At 43.8% G+C, this 17,589-nt stretch overlaps 1 protein-coding gene across 2 annotated transcripts in view; it reads right to left on the bottom strand.

Moving 5' to 3' along the window:
- Eya3 (EYA transcriptional coactivator and phosphatase 3) overlaps window positions 1-17,589 on the bottom strand; it is a 66,902-nt gene that overhangs the window by 11,667 nt on the left and 37,646 nt on the right. For both annotated transcript variants that reach the window (XM_032896704.1, XM_032896711.1), the window contains 6 exons: window positions 14,068-14,151; window positions 12,124-12,213; window positions 7,925-7,983; window positions 4,939-5,099; window positions 1,751-1,865; window positions 220-341 (listed from right to left, as the gene is read on the bottom strand). In XM_032896704.1, coding sequence (XP_032752595.1) covers window positions 220-341; window positions 1,751-1,865; window positions 4,939-5,099; window positions 7,925-7,983; window positions 12,124-12,213; window positions 14,068-14,151 — 631 coding nt within the window. The remainder of the gene's footprint in view (window positions 1-219; window positions 342-1,750; window positions 1,866-4,938; window positions 5,100-7,924; window positions 7,984-12,123; window positions 12,214-14,067; window positions 14,152-17,589) is intronic.

The raw sequence follows: 17,589 nt of genomic DNA on the forward strand, positions 1-17,589 counted from the left end.
GGTGAGAAATGCTGACACGGTAGGACAGAGGGCCATATTCACCTGCCTCACTAGTTCTTACACCGGAAGCAGACAGCACACCTGCTAAGCCTCACCCACCTCCTCAGAAGACTGCTGGAGGGGAAGCACGGTTGTATGGGTAGCAGAAGAACTGGCAGTAACACAAGCCCCAGTGAAAGCTTCCCCAAGAGGTCATGGGAGAGGGAGGGGACACCATACCGATTTTGGTAGCACTGTAGATGTTCTCAATAGGAAATATTTCTCCTAGTCCATACAGGAGAACCTTGGCCAGGGCTGGAACCAACTGGGTGGTAGTGATCAGAACATTCACACAATTCTTTCTAAAAGGAAGTAAGAAGGAAAGAGACTGGTGAAAGTGAAGCAGCCCAGGAGGACGGATTCAAACCACTTAGCTCTTCAGGGTCTTACTTAAAAGGAAACCTCACGAGGTGGATGCTACTGTTAAATACCAATATTAATTCCTTTTTTTCCTTCCTTCCTTCCTTCCTTCCTTCCTTCCTCCTTTTCCTTCCTTCCTTCTTTCCTTCCCAGGGTAGGTGTTTCTCTGTGTAGCCCTGGCTGGCCTCAAACTCAGAGATCCTCCTGCCTCAGCTTCCCTAGTGCTGGGATTAAAGCTGTGTTCTACCATATCCAGCTCAATTATTACTCTTTTAATTATATTTTATTTTATATATTAATTGGCAGAAGGGCTAGTGAGATGGCTTATACACACACATGCGGGTGTCAGGATCTGAACCTGGGTCCTCTGTAAGAACAGTGCATGCGGTTGGGGATTTGGCTCAGTGGTAGAGCGCTGGCCTAGCAAGCACAAGGCCCTGGGTTCGGTCCCCAGCTCCGAAAAAAAAAAAAAAAAGAATAGAAAAGAACAGTGCATGCACTCAACCACTGAGCCGTCCGTCTCTCCACCTTGGCCAACGCCTTCACTGCAGTCCGTTAGCCGCTATCACTGTCTTCGTGTTATGGATCCCACATTTTAGAAAAACTGGTGCACGGTGGGGAGCTTTCATCTGCTATTGTATTAATGGAAATGGCACTCTCTGTTCTTCACCACTCAGGTTCCAGGAGACACAGTAAGTCTCTGGGTCCTTAACCTCCATGGATTTCTATCCTCAGTGTGAGTCTATCCCAAGATACAGACATGAGGGAGAGAGGGAGGAACAACGTGGTATTAAAGCTACATTTATTTTCCAGTCTAGGCTTCAAGGCAAAAACCCTCTTAATCCTCTTAATTTTTAAAATTACATGTATGTATGTATGTATGTATGTATGTATGTATGTATGTATGTATGTATGTTGAATTTATGTTATCAAGCTTGGTAGCAAGCACCTGCTGAGCCCTCACTGGCCCCCTATGTCTTCTTAACGTATCTATTGCTTCTCCATCTCTCTGACTCGGGATTAGAGGTGTGCACCACCATGCCTGGCTTTAGACCCCTTTTCATATTAATCCTGCGGTCTCATGTTCGCTCTCTCTATCTCTGTCTCTCTCTGTTTGTCTCTGTCTCTCTCTCCCCTCCTCTCTCTCTCTCCTCTCTCTGGCTGTCCTAGAGCTCACTCTGTAGACTGGGCTGGCCTCAAACTCACAGAGATCTGCCCTCTGCCTTTACTGCCACCACCGAGGCTCATTCTTCTCATCTTTGTGCCTAATCCCCATTTTAGACGCTGGCCTAACCTACTCTAGGATTAGAAAACACCATGAGCAGATGAGATATAAAGACAATTTCTGTACCGAGACTGGATGAGAAGCAAGGACTTCAGCGCGGTTCCTAGCCAGGAGTCCGTCAGCACTTCGATCTCTGCTCTGAGCCGCTGCAGAGCCTCCTTCCTCTGGGGGCTGAGGAGGCCTATGGGAGAAGCAGACCACTTGTTAGCTGACAACAGGGACTTGCTATGACGGTCAACTTGATCATTAGCCTGATGGGATCTAGGATCAGCATGGAAACAAAGCTCTGGTCATGTCATGTCTGTGAGGGATCATCAACATTAGACTACTGAGGTGAGGGACCACCCTAATGGAGGCGGCTCACTCCATGGGCTGGGGCCCTGACTGAGTAAGGGGAAGGCTGAGCCCAGTGCTCTCCCACCCTTGTTCCTGACTGTGGACTCAATGTGACCAGTGCCTCCTACACTGTACGTGACCACAGTAGCGAACTGTGAACCAAGTAAGCTTCTCCTTCTTTAGGCTGCTTTTGTCAGGTGCGGTGCTGGAGACAAGTAGCCGACATACTTGCTATATAAAGAAGCAACTTCTCCAAGCCCCTGAGAATATTCATCCCCATGGTTTAGAAAACGTTGAGAATGGTGTTACTCAGCTGGGACTCCTCGGCAAAATGTCTGCTCCCTGTGGGCACACTTGACAAGGGTGCTACCTGCAGACTCATGGAGCACACCTGAAAGTACGACTCTACAACACAACACCATGCGGGGACAAATGACTGTTAGAACAGTTCTTACCGCTAAAGACAAAAAACAAAGAACAAAGGGAGGGTGCCTAGAGTTCCACAGACAGTGGGAATGCCCAGGGTTGGGGATCCTTTCCCAGCTGCCATTTCCCAGTGACAACACTGTATTTCTGCCTGCACAGGACATTTCAGCCAGGATTCCAGAGTGAAGGACCAACTCCTGTCCTACATTCACCTCTGAAGCAGCTCCAGCAACAGCAGACTCATGCAGTGCTCTAGGAGACTAGACTGGTTCTGCATAAAACAGAAGTCTCACGTGGGAGCCCATTGTAAGACACTGAGTTGGTATATTCAAAGAGCAAGTGGGACTCAGAAGTTTCTGTAGCAAAGATTAAGTAAGTCCTACATTCTACTAACACTACAAAAACATATGGGGAAGTATTACTTTTTCCCTCACTTCCTTCCTTCCCTCCTTCCTTTCTTCCTTCTTTCCTTCCTTCCTTCCTTTTTGAGGCAATCTTAGTGTGAAACCTTGGCTAGCTTAGAACTTACTAGGTACACCAGGCTGGCCTTGAACTCAGATTCACCTGCCTCAGTTCCCCTAGTGCTGGCATTAAAGGTGTGTGCCATATGCTTTTTACATGTTTACATGTTCTCCACGTAGGCTTAGGAGACTTGTGTGTCCGAGAAACTAGGTTCAGTCAGAACATACGGAAGATCAGGGACCTAGGTTTAGGGGAGGGAGGATCTGAAAAAAGAAATTAGATTCCTGAGACTTGAAAGCCCATGATTTTTATCTGATATTAGAGGATTGTCACAGAAATGACCCAACTGAACGTTAAAGCCCCATCTGTGCTCTCAGCCACACTGCATGACATCACTTGTCATGGAAGGGTATCGTGTGCTGTCTATACAAGTCCTAGACCTATGCAGCATTATCTATGCAGTCCCTTTGAGGACGATAGTTCATAGTTCTTAAGTAATTTCCTATAGGAGCACATCACCAGCAAAGGAGCTATAAGACCAGAAGGGGTGCTGGCTGAAAGTCAGGGAATGTAGCCATCTTATTAACTTGCTATGTGACAGTGTATGCTGTTCCTACCTGTAGGATGGATGTCAATTTCTCAACTGCTAAATGAGGTATTCAAAGTAGACTTCTAATGTCTCTCCCATTGTGAACAATCCATGACTAATTAGTTCTGACTAACAGGATTTTAGGCACACTAACACCTACAGTACTTCTGATTATCTCACATGGATACTGCTACTATAATCCTAGGCCTACCACCCAGCCAATGTAGCAACTGGGCTTATCTGACTTGCCATGATGGATATAAACAGCTGCTCTATAAAATATGGCTGTCTGTTAACTAGGACCAACAGTGGTTATGACTCAAAACTAATAACACCACCACACCAGGTGAAATATTGAGGTGGGTATTGGGGGTCATGTCTAGAATCCCAGTACTTGGAAGCACGGATGGTTCTGGGCTATCTAACAAGACCATCTCAACAACCAACCAACCACCAACCACCCACCAACCACCCAACCAACAGATCTAAACCATACTCCCCAAATCTAACGTGGTAAGGCTTGTTCTCAGGGAAATGCCACTGATACTAGGTAGGGCCTGGTTGGAAGCAGTCGGCAGTGTGCTTTAACGTGATCTTAGGAATCAAGCTGGCCTCTCGACTCCTCCCTCTTTCCCTGGGCAATGAGGTGAGCAGCTTCTCCCTGCCATGATGTTTTGGTTTACCACAAGCTCAAGATAATAGGGCCAATGATCTTTCTGCCTGTTAAACCAATCATTTTAGGTATCTTATTACAGAGGTAAAGTTGCCTGATACAGAACATTTCCTTTAAAATGGTATTGTCTAAAGGAAATACCACAGTTGTCCTAAGTAACGTTAAGAGGAATTAGGAAAGCAGAGTGGACGTCTACTGAAATCGCCACTCTAATGCTGTCAGTGATGCAGAGCCTCAACTATTGTCTCCGTTTGTAAAAATGTTTTAAATTTATTTTTATTTTATGTGTATGTTTTGTTTGCATGCATGCATGTATGTATGTATGTATGTATATAGTGTGCATGCACGTATGTATGTATGTATGTATGTATGTATGTATGTATATAGTGTGCATGTCTGATGCTCACAGATCAGAAGACATCAGATACTTTCAAACTGGAGTTACATATGGTTGAAAGCTACTGTTAGGTGCTAAGAACTTAACCTAAGTCCTCCATCTGAGCAGCCAGCACTTTAACTGCAGAGCCATTTTCTAGCCCTTCATGCCCCATTTTAACTGCCACCAACGGTGCAGAGCCTCTCCCAATGTCTTCCCTTCTAATGGCCGTGGGTACTGCAAACTCTTCAAAGGGTTTAATTAGATCTCTACTTTCTTCCTAATTAACATGGCATACACTCCTAGAAAGTTGCAAGGCAGATCTGGGGCACTCTAGGAAACGAGTGCAGGGAAGGATCATGATCAGGTTCCGAATGTTTGGCCACACTTACCACCAACATTGCTTTTATGCTTATCATAGATTTCCCTCACTTTTCGGTAGCGAAAGGCCAGTTTCCTCATCCAGTCCACACCTCCCTGAACTCCCACAGAGGATCCATGGCTCCCGCTGCCTCCTGAACCACTGAAACCATCTGTTGAGAAACTGTAGTTGCTACAAAGAAAGAGGATAATGCAAGTTAAACTCCACACCCACAAGGCTTAGACATAAATGTTACCTGAGAGTCTGTGGCCTGTTCTTGGTGTCTAATACACAACGCTAGTGCTTTAACAGTCTTCTCACCAGTGTAGGCCAGGCTAGTTTGTTTCAACTTCGCTATAGCTGAGGCTGGACTTGCACCCCTAGGTGCGGGAACAGCAGGAGTGCACCATCGTGTATGTGCAGCCTCTCCTCACCTTCCTGCTGAACTGATGGTGACTCCTGAGAGTAAAAGGGGAAGAACCTAAGCACTCCTGCCCCACAGAGGCTGGCTTGGGATGACAGAATACACAGTGGAGAAGAAAGCAGACTGACTACCCAACAAATACAGCTATGGAAATAGGATTATGGCTATAGAAAAGGAAAAAATAGAGCTGGTCATGGTGGCCACACACACACCTACAATTCTAGCATTTGGGAAACTGAAGCAAGATGATCGTAAGTGAAGGTCAAATGGGCTACATAACAAGTTCAGGATGGCTTGGGATAGACTTTTTTCAAAAGGGCTAAACATGTCAAAATAGGGTTCAATACATTAAATTTAAGATTCTTGGGCTGGAGAGATGGTTCAGTGGTTAAGAGCACTGACTGCTTTTTCAGAGGTCCTGAGTTCAAATCCCTGCAACCACATGGCTCACAACCATCTGTAATGAGAACTGATGCCCTCTTCTGGTGTGTCTGAAAACAGCTACAGTGCACTCATATAAATAAAATAATAAATTTAAAAAAAAAAAAAAAAAAAAGATTGGGGTAAAAAATAAAAATATTATATAAGTTTTTTTAGCGCTTTTTTTAGAAAGCGCAAGGCCCTGGGTTTCAGTCCCCAGCTCCAAAAAAAAAAAAAAAAAAAAAAAAAAAAAGAAAAAGAAAAAAAAAAAGATTCTATACTAAATAAAGCAGCTAAGAAGCTGGGAAGTGGCACACGCCTTTAATCTCATCACTCAGGAGGCAGAGGCAGCTGGATCTCTTGAGTTCCAGGCCAGCCTGGTCTACAGAGAGAGTTCCAGGGCTAAATTTCAAGAAGTTACCCAAAGAAATATTGTCTCATGGAACATGCACGCGTGCGCGTGCACACACACACACAAACACACACACACCAACTAACCAACCAACCAACTAACCAACCAACCAACTAACCAACCAACCAACCAAGAAAAGCTGCCAAGACATAAACTAGGAAATCTGCTCAGTCACATGTTACAGAAGACAGACACATACATAGCCAGAAGATGCCTGACAGGAGGCTTTCTTAACTCAGAGGCAGAGAAACACACATGGAGTGCCTGCCCCTCTGCAGGGGAGGGCTCCTTCTTGGTTCTAACGTGGAAGGTGTGTTCAGCTCTGCTACACATTTAAGAAATTTTATGTTTTTAGTCCCAGCACTTAGAGCTGAGTTCGAGGCTAGCCTGGTCTACACAATATGAGTTCCAGAACAATCAGGGCTACACAAAGAAATACTGTCTCAAAAAACACAACAAAACAGAAACAAAAACCCAAACTAACGAAGACCTACAGATGAAATGCTTAATACTAGGGGAGTCTCAGGGAGGAACCCTTTACCCATGAGGTATACCTATAAAACATTAAAACACATTAGCATGAAAAGACAGGACAGCGCTGTTTTAAAAAAGACTTATTGGTTGATTCTATATGAATACTCTATCTGCATGTATGTCTATATGCCAGAAGGAGGCATCCGTGCTCACTCTAGATGGTTACAAGCCATCACGTGGGTGCTGGGAATTGAACTCAGGTCCTCTGGAAGACAGCCAGTGCTCCTGACCAATGAGCCATCTCTCTAGCACCTATGCCTGATACTTTTTAGACAAGGCCACTATGCCAAGGCCATTGAAATGGCTCCATCAGTAAATGTGCTGTGCCACATAAGTCTGATGACCTGAGTTCAATTCCTGGATACCAAATAAAGGTAGAAGGAAAGATCTGACTCCATAAACTTGTTCTCCGACCTCTATGCATACACACATACACAAGTGTACACACACACACATACATACACACACACACACACACCCCTATATTTTTTTTTTTTAAAGATTTATTCATTTATTATATATAAGTACACTGTAGCTGTCTTCAGATACACCAGAAGAGGGCATCGGATCCCATTACAGATGGTTGCGAGCCACCATGTGGTTGCTGGGAATTGAACTCAGGACCTCTGGAAGAGCAGTCGGTGCTCTTAACCGCTGAGCCATCTCTCCAGCCCAACCCCTATATTTTTTAAAAAGATCAACAGGCCAGAAGAAACAGTAGTCAACAGAGGAATGAGGAGACTGAGCTAACAATGAGACGCCCTGGTACAGTCTTCACTGAAATATAACAGTCAAGACAACAGTTCATAGGGAAATTCCTGATGCTTATATGCAACCAGAAGTACCCAGCCTAGCAGCACGCTTTCTCACAGCAGGAAACCTATATAACGAGAAGCCAGTGGCACAGTGACCCTTCACTCCGAGATGCTGCTGCTTCATCCAGTATCGTTACCTGGTAATTCTTGAGGCCTTGGTCAAATGCCACACCACTGAGGCCTCTCTAATGCGCCACCTGCCCCCTTACAAGCAGTACCACATCACTTCCTCCTCTGCCTCTCATCAGTTTTCTATCACTGCCTCACTATACTCTGTGTCATGGTCAGTTACATTGGTTTCTGGACCGTGTAACAGTAGACTGTGAGCACTGTAACCTTTCTCTTTCTCTGAATGCAGTGTTCTGCACATCCTGGGTGTACTGATGTTCAAGGATCACTGGGTTTACCACACCTCAAATCCTGGCCATTGTCATCAGAAGCCACATCTTCCACATGCACCTGGTCACACTCCTGTTAAAAGACAAAATGCACATGTTCATTCCAGGGAACAGAGGCGCTGTTCCATGACATCGTATAAAAGACCACATGATGGTAGGGTGATGAAATACCTCACAGTCTCTGGCACACAGACCCCGCCAGGGGCCAAGTACTTTATAAAACCCTCCTAACAGTCAGTCCTATTGCTCGGTTCTGCTCTTACCACAAGAGTTCATTTCCACATCTCACACTGCCTCGTGCCTCTGTCCTATCAGACTGAATTCTGCTATAAGAGAGGCTGCAGGGCTCAGATATTATATCTCCTTGCTTCATTTAAAATTTACTTTACTTTTTTTTTTTTGGTTGGTTTTTGGTTTTGTTTGTTTTTTTTTTTTTAAAGATTTATTCATTTATTATATATGAGTACACTGCAGCTGTCTTCAGACACACCAGAAGAGGGCATCAGATCCCATTACAGATGGTTGTGAGCCACCATGTGGTTGCTGGGAATTGAACTCAGGACCTCTGGAAGAGCAGTCGGGTACTCTTAACCACTGAGCCATCTCTCCAGCCCGGTTTTGTTTTAAGATTGTTTCTCTGTGTAGCCCTGGCTGTCCTGGAACTTACTCTGTAGACCAGACTGCTCTCAAACGCACAGAGTTCCTTCCTCTCCTGAGTGCTGGGATTAAAGGTGTGTCCCACTACAGTCTGCATAATTTGTTTTTATTTATGTGTATATGTGAGTCTGTATATGTAACTAGTGCAATCTCTCCATAGAGGCTGGAAGGAGGCTCTGATTTCCTGGGACTAGAGTTATGGGCAGTTGTGAGGCACATGGCCTGGGTGCTGGGAGCTGAACACGGGTCCTCAGAAGCCAGTACGTGCTTAGTCAATGAGCCAGTCTACAGACCTCAGTGCATCATCGTACTCTATTCCAATGTCCTTTTGTACAGGTAGCCAATTACTTCTGTCTTTCTGAGAGGGTGTCTGTGTAGGAACTTGTTCTGGTTACCAGGCTGGTTTTGAGCTCAGAGATTCTTCTGCCGCTGCCTCTCAAGAGTTGGGGGTTAAAGGCATGCGCCACCATAGCCCAACTTGTTTAAAATTAATTCTTGACTTGTTTACAATTAATTTTTATAGATGAAACAATGTTGGGAAAGTATGATATCAAAATTGGGTAAAGGGGCTTGGAGAGACGGCTCAACGGTTAAGAGCACTGACTGCTCTTCCAGAGGTCCTGAATTCAAATCCCAGCAACCACGTGGTGGCTCACAACCATCTGTAACGAGATCTGATGCCCTCTTCTGGCCTGCAGGCATACATGCAGATAGAGCATATTAAGTACACACATCTTAACAACAACAACAACAACAACAACACACCCCACAAAACAAATAAACAAACAAAAAACCCTCCCGATCAGACTAGTTGGAAGAGGAATGCACACCTAAAATGTAAGTCCAGGCCATCTAAGTCACTGTTTACATCTGCATCATTTTCTCAGGCCACACTTCTGGTGAGTGATAAAGAGGAGCTGAGACCTTCTATCAAGTCAGATGCACCAACGGCCTAACTGGCTGCTGTCATCCCTGACACCACTAGGGCATCTGCACCAAAATCCTCTGGGGAAGGTTTTTAAATTCCCGTTCTGGGGTCCATGTCTGACCTGCTCCAACTTCTGGAATGAAGTCCTAGACTCTCCCCAGGGGATTCTTATGCCCCCTAAAGTTGAGAACCTCTATACTGACCTGGGGGAAGGTGGAGGCAGAAAAACATTCAGGTCAAATTATTCCAGAACTTTCAGTCCTGAATTCAGTAGGTCTAGAAAATCATTACAAATACGATCTGGGAGTAATGACTGACACACAGTAGGTTTTTAACTGATGTTTACCGATTAGAAGCTGCCGCTGTGTCACTTGGTTAACAGTGTAGTTGTGGCGCTGGAGTTTACCTCAGTCATCTGCGTGCAGGAGAGCTGTCTGCACTTAAAGACACCCGGGCCTAACTTTGTGTTTGTAAATCTTTTTTTACTTTACTTTAAAATTGCTACTTTAAAAAAATATCTCGCAGTACTCTCAAGCCTTCCGATGAAGATGTAAAAGTCTCTTCCTGCACCACGCAGGCCTGGATGCTGCCATGTTCCAGCCTCAGTAATAATGGACTGAAGCTCTGACCCTATAAGCCACCCCCAGTTAAATGTTGTCCTTATAAGAAAAAGACCTATGCAGCACACAATGGGAGTGCAAAGTCATGAAGTGGTAACACCTGCTCCCCCTCGGCCTCTCCCAACAACCCTCCCCTCTGGCCTGAACAACCTAGTACTGGGCTCTTGAACAGGACGCCTGCTCCAGCCCAGACTGGAACTCGCTGCTCCCAGCCTGAGACTCCCATTCTGAATTTCTCACTGCCTCAGGCCTGGGATCTAATATACCGTGTTTACCCTAAAGGGAACGCAAAAGGCAAAGCCCAGAGCTTTTCACCATGTACTCAGTGTATTCATAAAGAGTGGAATATACAAGTCACTGACACACAGATAATACACACGCATAGAAATACGGTGAGAGCCAGGAGTGCTACTGTGTGCCTGCAATGTCAGCACTTAGGTAGCCGAGGCAGAAGGATTTTAGGTTTAGAGCCATCTGGGTTATGCAGGCTAAGGCCTCATTTCATGAACTTCCAGACCTCCAACTAAAAAACAAACAAACCAAACCCAAAACAGAACAAAAAATACTTAAAAGTTTCTATAAGAAAATACAGAACAATGTCTTGCCATTTGAAGATAGGCAAAAAAAACCTTTAAACAAGAGTAAGAGGGATTGGGGATTTAGCTCAGTGGTAGAGCGTTTGCCTAGCAAGCGCAAGGCCCTGGGTTCGGACCCCAGCTCCGGGAAAAAAAAAAAAAAAACAAGAGTAAGAAAAAATTTAATCTAGAAGAAAAATAAAATAGTACATATAATTCAGGGTTATCTGTGCCATATAATGACCTTTGCCAAATTACACTGAAAAGAAAAAAGTCAATGAAAGTGGAGAAAACCCATCTGATAGCAGTAAGTCATCTATCAATTAGAGACCATGAAGGATGGGGATGGATGAATGGATATATATATATATATATCCAGTATGTTAATATTCAATAATGTATAAAGGGTTTCATTACTTGCTAGTGTCAATTGTTTTTGTTTGTTTTGAGACAGTCTCACTGGGTAGCAGTAACTGGCCTCAAACTTTGTAGAGCAGGCTGGCCTTGAACTCAGAGATCCACCTGCCTCTGCCTCCTCAGTTCTGGGATGAGAGGTGTACGATGCCATCTTCTGTTGCCGCTGCTTTTGTTTTTTTATTTTAAGTGTGCGTGGGTGTTTTCTGTTGGTGTTCGGTGCAGTGGCCATGGAGGGCCAAAAGAGGACATTAGATCACCTTGGGACTTGAGTTACAAATGCCTGTGGGTGCTGGGAAATGGACCACTTGACCACTGAGCTGTCTTTCAGTTCCTCCCTATGCCCAACACTAATATAAAGTGTTGACTTTTATATTAGTGTTTCTATACTTTACTTCCAACTAAACTAACCAAAACAAAAATCCATTTTTAGTTTTGGACATAGGTCTTCTTACCTTAGCCTCCTCATTGCTGGGGCTGTAGACCTCTATCAGCAGACCCGGCAGAGGAGCCATTCGGAGAAACCACATACTTTTTTCTTAGTGCCACTCTTTCTGTTAACTCCGACCTGCGCTAGCTCAGCTGGTAAAGTGGCTGCCTAACATGCACCAATGGTCTTCACTCCCCACCAGCTCTATGTAAACCCTGGCATGGTGGCACACTGCTAACTCCAAGGGGTAGAGACAAGAGGATCGCAAGTTCAAGGTTGTACTTAGCTACATAGTGAGTCTGAGGTCCTTCTGGGCTACACGAGACCCTGTCTCAAAACAAAATGAAATAAAACATCCCATCTTCAACTCTGCTAAAAAAAAAAAAAAAAAAAAAAAAACAAAATCAACTAAGTCAAAACTAGAACTTCCAAGATCTGCAAATTCAACTGAGACACTGTTCTGCCTGGAGACAGAAGCCTGTGGTGATCCTGTTAATAGAACCCCTCCCCCTTCATCCTGTTTTACCTTGTCTCTTATCAGGCACTAACAAACACCTCACAGAGCAGAAAAACAATTTAAACCGCTTACCTCTAAGTCATTGAAAAACAGATGTGTATCAGCCACTTCAAAAATCATTTCTTCCATTGTTAAACCTGAGCCAATTACGACTGTTGGGTCCTGGAATAAAAAACAAACAAACAAAACAAAAAACAAAAAAACAAAAACAAAAAACCAAGTGAGAAGAGTACTTGATTCAGCTCACAGCACTGGTTCTGACATTCAGATGTCTTAAAACTACTTTAAGCCTAGTCCAACACAACAGGACTTCACATCTTACTGAGGCAATTTCACTCACATTTATAAGAACCGGCTTACGAAATACAGAGGTTATGGGTAGTTATTATTAAAAATGTCAAAGCCAAGGAGTGGCGCATGCCTTTAGTCCCAGCACTCAGGAGACAAAGGCAGGTGGATGTGAGTTTTGAGGCTAGCCTTGTCTACACAGCCAGTACTACAGAGAAATCCCGCCTTGAAAAAAAAAAAACAAACCCAAAACGAAAAATCCTTGCTAATGTAATATGCACTGTCTCTTTCTGCTCCTGTGACACAGGGAACACTGGACACTGACTAATCCAACCCGCTAAGAAGAAAAGAAAGCCAGAGTCAAAGCATGAGCTGGGAAACAGAAGCAGGTTGCTTTACAAGGAAGCATCCGTCTTCCCTTAGAGCGGAAGTATTTAGCTGTCTTGGGAATGTAGTTTCGGAGGCGTCATCTGCTCGGCTGTATAAAAGCACTCACAGAAGACTCTCATGGCAATCCTAGAAAACCATGAGTAGCAAGACAGCAAAGAGTTGTTTTTATAAGTTATTTCTAGAAATAAATGATCCTGGAGATAATCTGTGGCAAAACACAGTTCTGCAGTCAGGAGGCTGAGGCAGGAGTTCAAGAACAGCCAAGGCTGTACAGTGAGATCCTTTCTCAAGACAAAGAAATACACAGAACTAATAACAACTCATTCTTCTGCTAAAAGAATGTTTACAATGAAGATTAATCACATTGAATTTTGTCTAGTACAACTGGTTTTTAAAAAGCACATCTAATTTAGATGTGGGGGCTCACACCTATAATCCTAGCATTTGGGAGGCTTAGAGGCAGTAGGCTAATTGAGATTTAGAGGCCAGCCTGTGCTACAGAATGAGACCTCATCTCAAAAGAAAATACAACATAATAAAAGTGATGAGATGATCTTTTTTAGAAGTATTATCTATAAGATTAATTGACTTTTCCCTAACTCATTTTTTAGCTAAATGAAATTCTTATACCTTTAGTAATTTAAGGCTTAACAAGTTAGTTTTGGAAATATAAAATCCTGATATTTCATTCAATTTTGAGCTTTATTTCTACACTTTAATGCTTATGAAGTACATTAAAAAGCACATTTATTTATTTTGTGTGTGTGTGTGTTTGTGTGTGTGTGTGTGTGTGTACACGTGCGTGTACACGCATGTACACACACGGTCAGAGGACAACTTGTGAGGTATTAGCTCATCACGTCCACTGTGAGTACTGAGGACTGAATTCAGGAGGTCACTAGGCTTGACTGGCAGCAAGCACTTTTACCTGGTAAATCATCTCATCAACCTGAAACAAATTCTTGCCTAGCATTTGTGAGGTCCTGGGTTTGATCCCAACACTTTTTGTTTTGTTTCGAATCAAGTGTTTAATGTATATGGGTGTTTTGCCTGCACGATATGTCTTTGTACACATTCATACAATGTCAGCAGAGGCCACAAAAGAATGTTGGATCCTCTGGAATTGGATACAGATGGTTGTCAGCTGCCACATGGGCACTGGGAATCAAACCAAGTCCTTTGTAAGAGCTATGGGTGCTCTTAATTATACGCCATCTCTGGAGCCCTAACTCCTAACACTGTCAACTCTACATATGCAAAAAGTCAATAGGGCAAGAGAGGCAGCAGAGAAAAGGGATTTTCAGGGGAGGGTCAATTACAACAAAAGACTCCAGTTACCTTTCCATACTTCTGAGCATAGGATCCGGTAAGAAGGGAATGAAATATGATGATGGTTTCATCCAAGTCCCAGAGAAATACCCGCTGAGGGGGGAAGACAAAAAAATGAGTTATCTGTCAATCACAGAGGAATGAGAAACCAAAAACAAAACCAAAAACAAGGAAAACTAAAACAAAAAACCAAATAAAACAAAAACCCTATAAATATGTGAAAGTGTAAAAACATAATTTTAGAGAATGATTCAAAAGAATCATGAGTAAAATCAGAAAATATTTCAGACAAATGAAAGCAAATACAACATATTACAACTCACGAGACAGTGAGAGCAATGCTGACAAGGAAACCCTAACTGTGAATGGAATGGCATGGCGGGGTGGGGTGGGGTGGCTTTGTTCTACAGTTGGGAATAGGAGGCAGGGAATCTCTGTGAATCTGAGTTATGTAAGTTTAGAGAACTTCAGGTCAGACAGGGCTATCCCGTAAGACCCCGTCTCAACAAAAAAGGGGGGGAACAAAAAGGAAGGAGAGAAAGGAAGAAAGAGAGAAAGAAAGAAAGGAAGGAAGGAAGGAAAGAATGAAGGAAGGAATAAAGAAAGGGAAGGGAAAGGAATTCAGAAAGCAAGCAAACAAGCAAGCAGCTGGCGCGGGTGCACGCCCGCAATCCCCACACTGGGGAAGCAGACAGGGATCACTAGTTGCTGAGGCTAGCCTCAGAGCACAGGAAGCCCATAAGAGTGAAAAAGAAGCCTTAAGCCTCGGGGCAGAGCTTACATTCTACAGGCCTAAGGCTCTGGGTTCAATCCCCAGTGCTAGAAGAAGAATCTCAAATCACAGCCATATTATACATCCAAGGACTACTTAGACAAGGCAGGCAAACTAAAGCTAAAGCTAGGGAAGGGAAGAAGGAAACAGGAAATAAAGTAGAAAGAGGCGAGATCAGAATAGAGAAAAGACAATGGAAACAACAGTGGGTTCTTTAAATATTTCAACAGAATTGACATTTACCAAGACAGAGACTCAAATGACTACGACCAGGAATGCATGGGGGGACGGAGCCGCCCACCTCACAGGTGTAAATGGACGCGACAGTGACTTGTCAACAGTTGTACAAACTGGATAACCAGGTGGAATAGTCTAATGCTTAAACACACAACACAACCTAAACTGGCCAGGGAAAAAGCAGAAAATGTGGTAAAAGCAGCCACCAGTAAGGAGATGGATCCAGTAATTTAAAACATCCCTGAGAGAAAAGCCTGAGGCTCAGCTCTGGTGAGTTAGAGCAGCCGGTTAAGAATCCGCACAGCTCTTCCTAAACGCTTCCAACGCACTGAAAGGAGCCTCTTCTAGCTCATGCGGTGAAGGCAGCATCCCCAAGAGCAGACCACGAAGCAGCCAGGACTAGAGTGGCACAGAGAGATGACGGCCCTCACGAAGAACAGTGCACAGATCTCTCCCAAGCCCCCAGCACAGAAAAATAACTGGATCGTGATTGATGGGATCAGGGCGGGAGTTTAAGAATGGTTCTCTCTGCTTTCTTTTGCTCTTGTCTCTTGCTCTCACCCTCTTTCCCCTCTGTCCCTTCTCTCTCTATCCCCCCCCTTCTCTCCGAGTGCACATGGCTGACCTCTACTCCTCTACTCCTCTATTTCTCTCCTCTCTCTGTCTCTCTCTCTACCCTACTACCCTCTTAACTACCCCCAGGCCCTGAATAAACTCTATGCTATACTTAAAACTCCATATATAAAATCAATCAATGATTATATATTATATAATATTTATTAATTTTAAGAAAGGGAAAACACATGATAATCTCAACAGATAAAGGAAACTGCATCTGATAGAAGTCCAGTCCCCTTTCACTCTGTGTGTGTGTGTGTGTCTGTCTGTCTGTCTCCTTGTGTGTGTATGTGTGTTAGGAGTAGAAAATAATGTGTTCAATACACTACTTAAAAAAAAATCTGATGTTTTAATGTAATGAGTGATCTGAATAAAAAATTTAAAAGTCAATCCCATCAAAAGTAATAGGAGGCTGGAGAGATGGCTCCGCTGTTAAGAGTACTGTTTAATTCCCAGCATCCACGTAGCAACTCACAGCCATATGCATTTGTCTGTCTCATACCTTCTTCTGATGTGCAGACACATGCAAACAAAATACCCATATACATAAATAAGCATAAATAAAAAATAACACTCAGGAGTAAACTTAGTCAATGAAACAAAAGATCTGCACAATATACTGAGAACCCTACCACGGCTGAACCTGGAAAACATAAACATCGATATCCACAGACTGGAAGGCAATGTTGCTAAAACGGCAACGCCAACGCACTCTGAATCACACTCGGATCTCCAGTGTTTCTTATTTAACATTTTTCTTAAGACTTATTTATTTTTATCGTACATGTGTGGCTGTTCTGCCCACATGTATGTCTCTGGGTACCACATGCGTGCTTGGTGTTCTTAGAAATCAGAGGATGGTGTTGGATCTTCTAGGACTAGAGTGATGGATGCTTGTGAGACACCATGTGGCGCTAGAAACCTGCAAGAGCAACAAATCCCCTTCCCCGCCTCTCCTGTCACGCCACAGTGCTTGCTACACTTGTGTTTACATGGAACTGGATTTAATTACTACCCGTTTAAAAAAAAAAACAGGTTAATAAAAGAAGAAAAAAAACTTCAAAAAATGCATAGGGAATCTGAGGAGATCCCCCAAATAGCCAAAACAAACTCCAGAGAGGAGAAAGTTGGAGGAGTCATGCGATTTAACTTGGGACTGGATGTCATGGAACGATGTTCAACACCATTCATTAGTCATTAGGAAAAGGCACTGAAGAACTACAGTGAGATGCCAGTAACACAACAGGCCAGCTTTCCTTGTTAAAGGCGCGGGGGCACGCATAGCTCTGTGAGCTCCGGCCTGCCTAATTCACAGAGCAAGTTCCGCAGGCAGAGGTATGTAGAACACCTGTCTCACCACCACTTAAGATACAATTAAAAAGGGAGGGGAGAAATAAGCATGGATGAGAATGTGGTCAACAGTGGCAATGTGAGAGGATACAAGTGCAGACGTCTGGCGGCTCCTCATAAACTGAACACACAAGAGCCAGCAATTCCATTATTTACCATGGCCTAGAAGTGGAAGTGTCCTTCACAGACACAAGATAAGCAAGGTGCAGAACGCACGTATATATACAGTGGAGTATCACTCGGCCATTGAAAGAAATGAAATTATGATCAGTGCAGTGCTGCAACACAGACAGATCTCAAGAGCAGCCTACTGACTGAACGCCTGATAAGAAGAGCACAGATACTGTATGCTCAACTCAGATACATCCAGACCAGGCAGCTTCACAGGAGCAGAAAGCAGAATCGTAGTTGGCATGGGCTAGGAAAGCGTACGGAGTTACTGTTTAATAGGTAGACAGTCTGTTTAGGATCAATTAAAGGTTGTGAGCACAGGGCAGGGTGGCTCACACTTGTCGCCCAGCACTTAGAGGAGTATGAGGCAGGAGTCCCAGGAG

Source organism: Rattus rattus, chromosome 1, assembly GCF_011064425.1.
Source record: "Rattus rattus isolate New Zealand chromosome 1, Rrattus_CSIRO_v1, whole genome shotgun sequence".
Taxonomy (NCBI): Eukaryota; Metazoa; Chordata; class Mammalia; order Rodentia; family Muridae; genus Rattus; species Rattus rattus.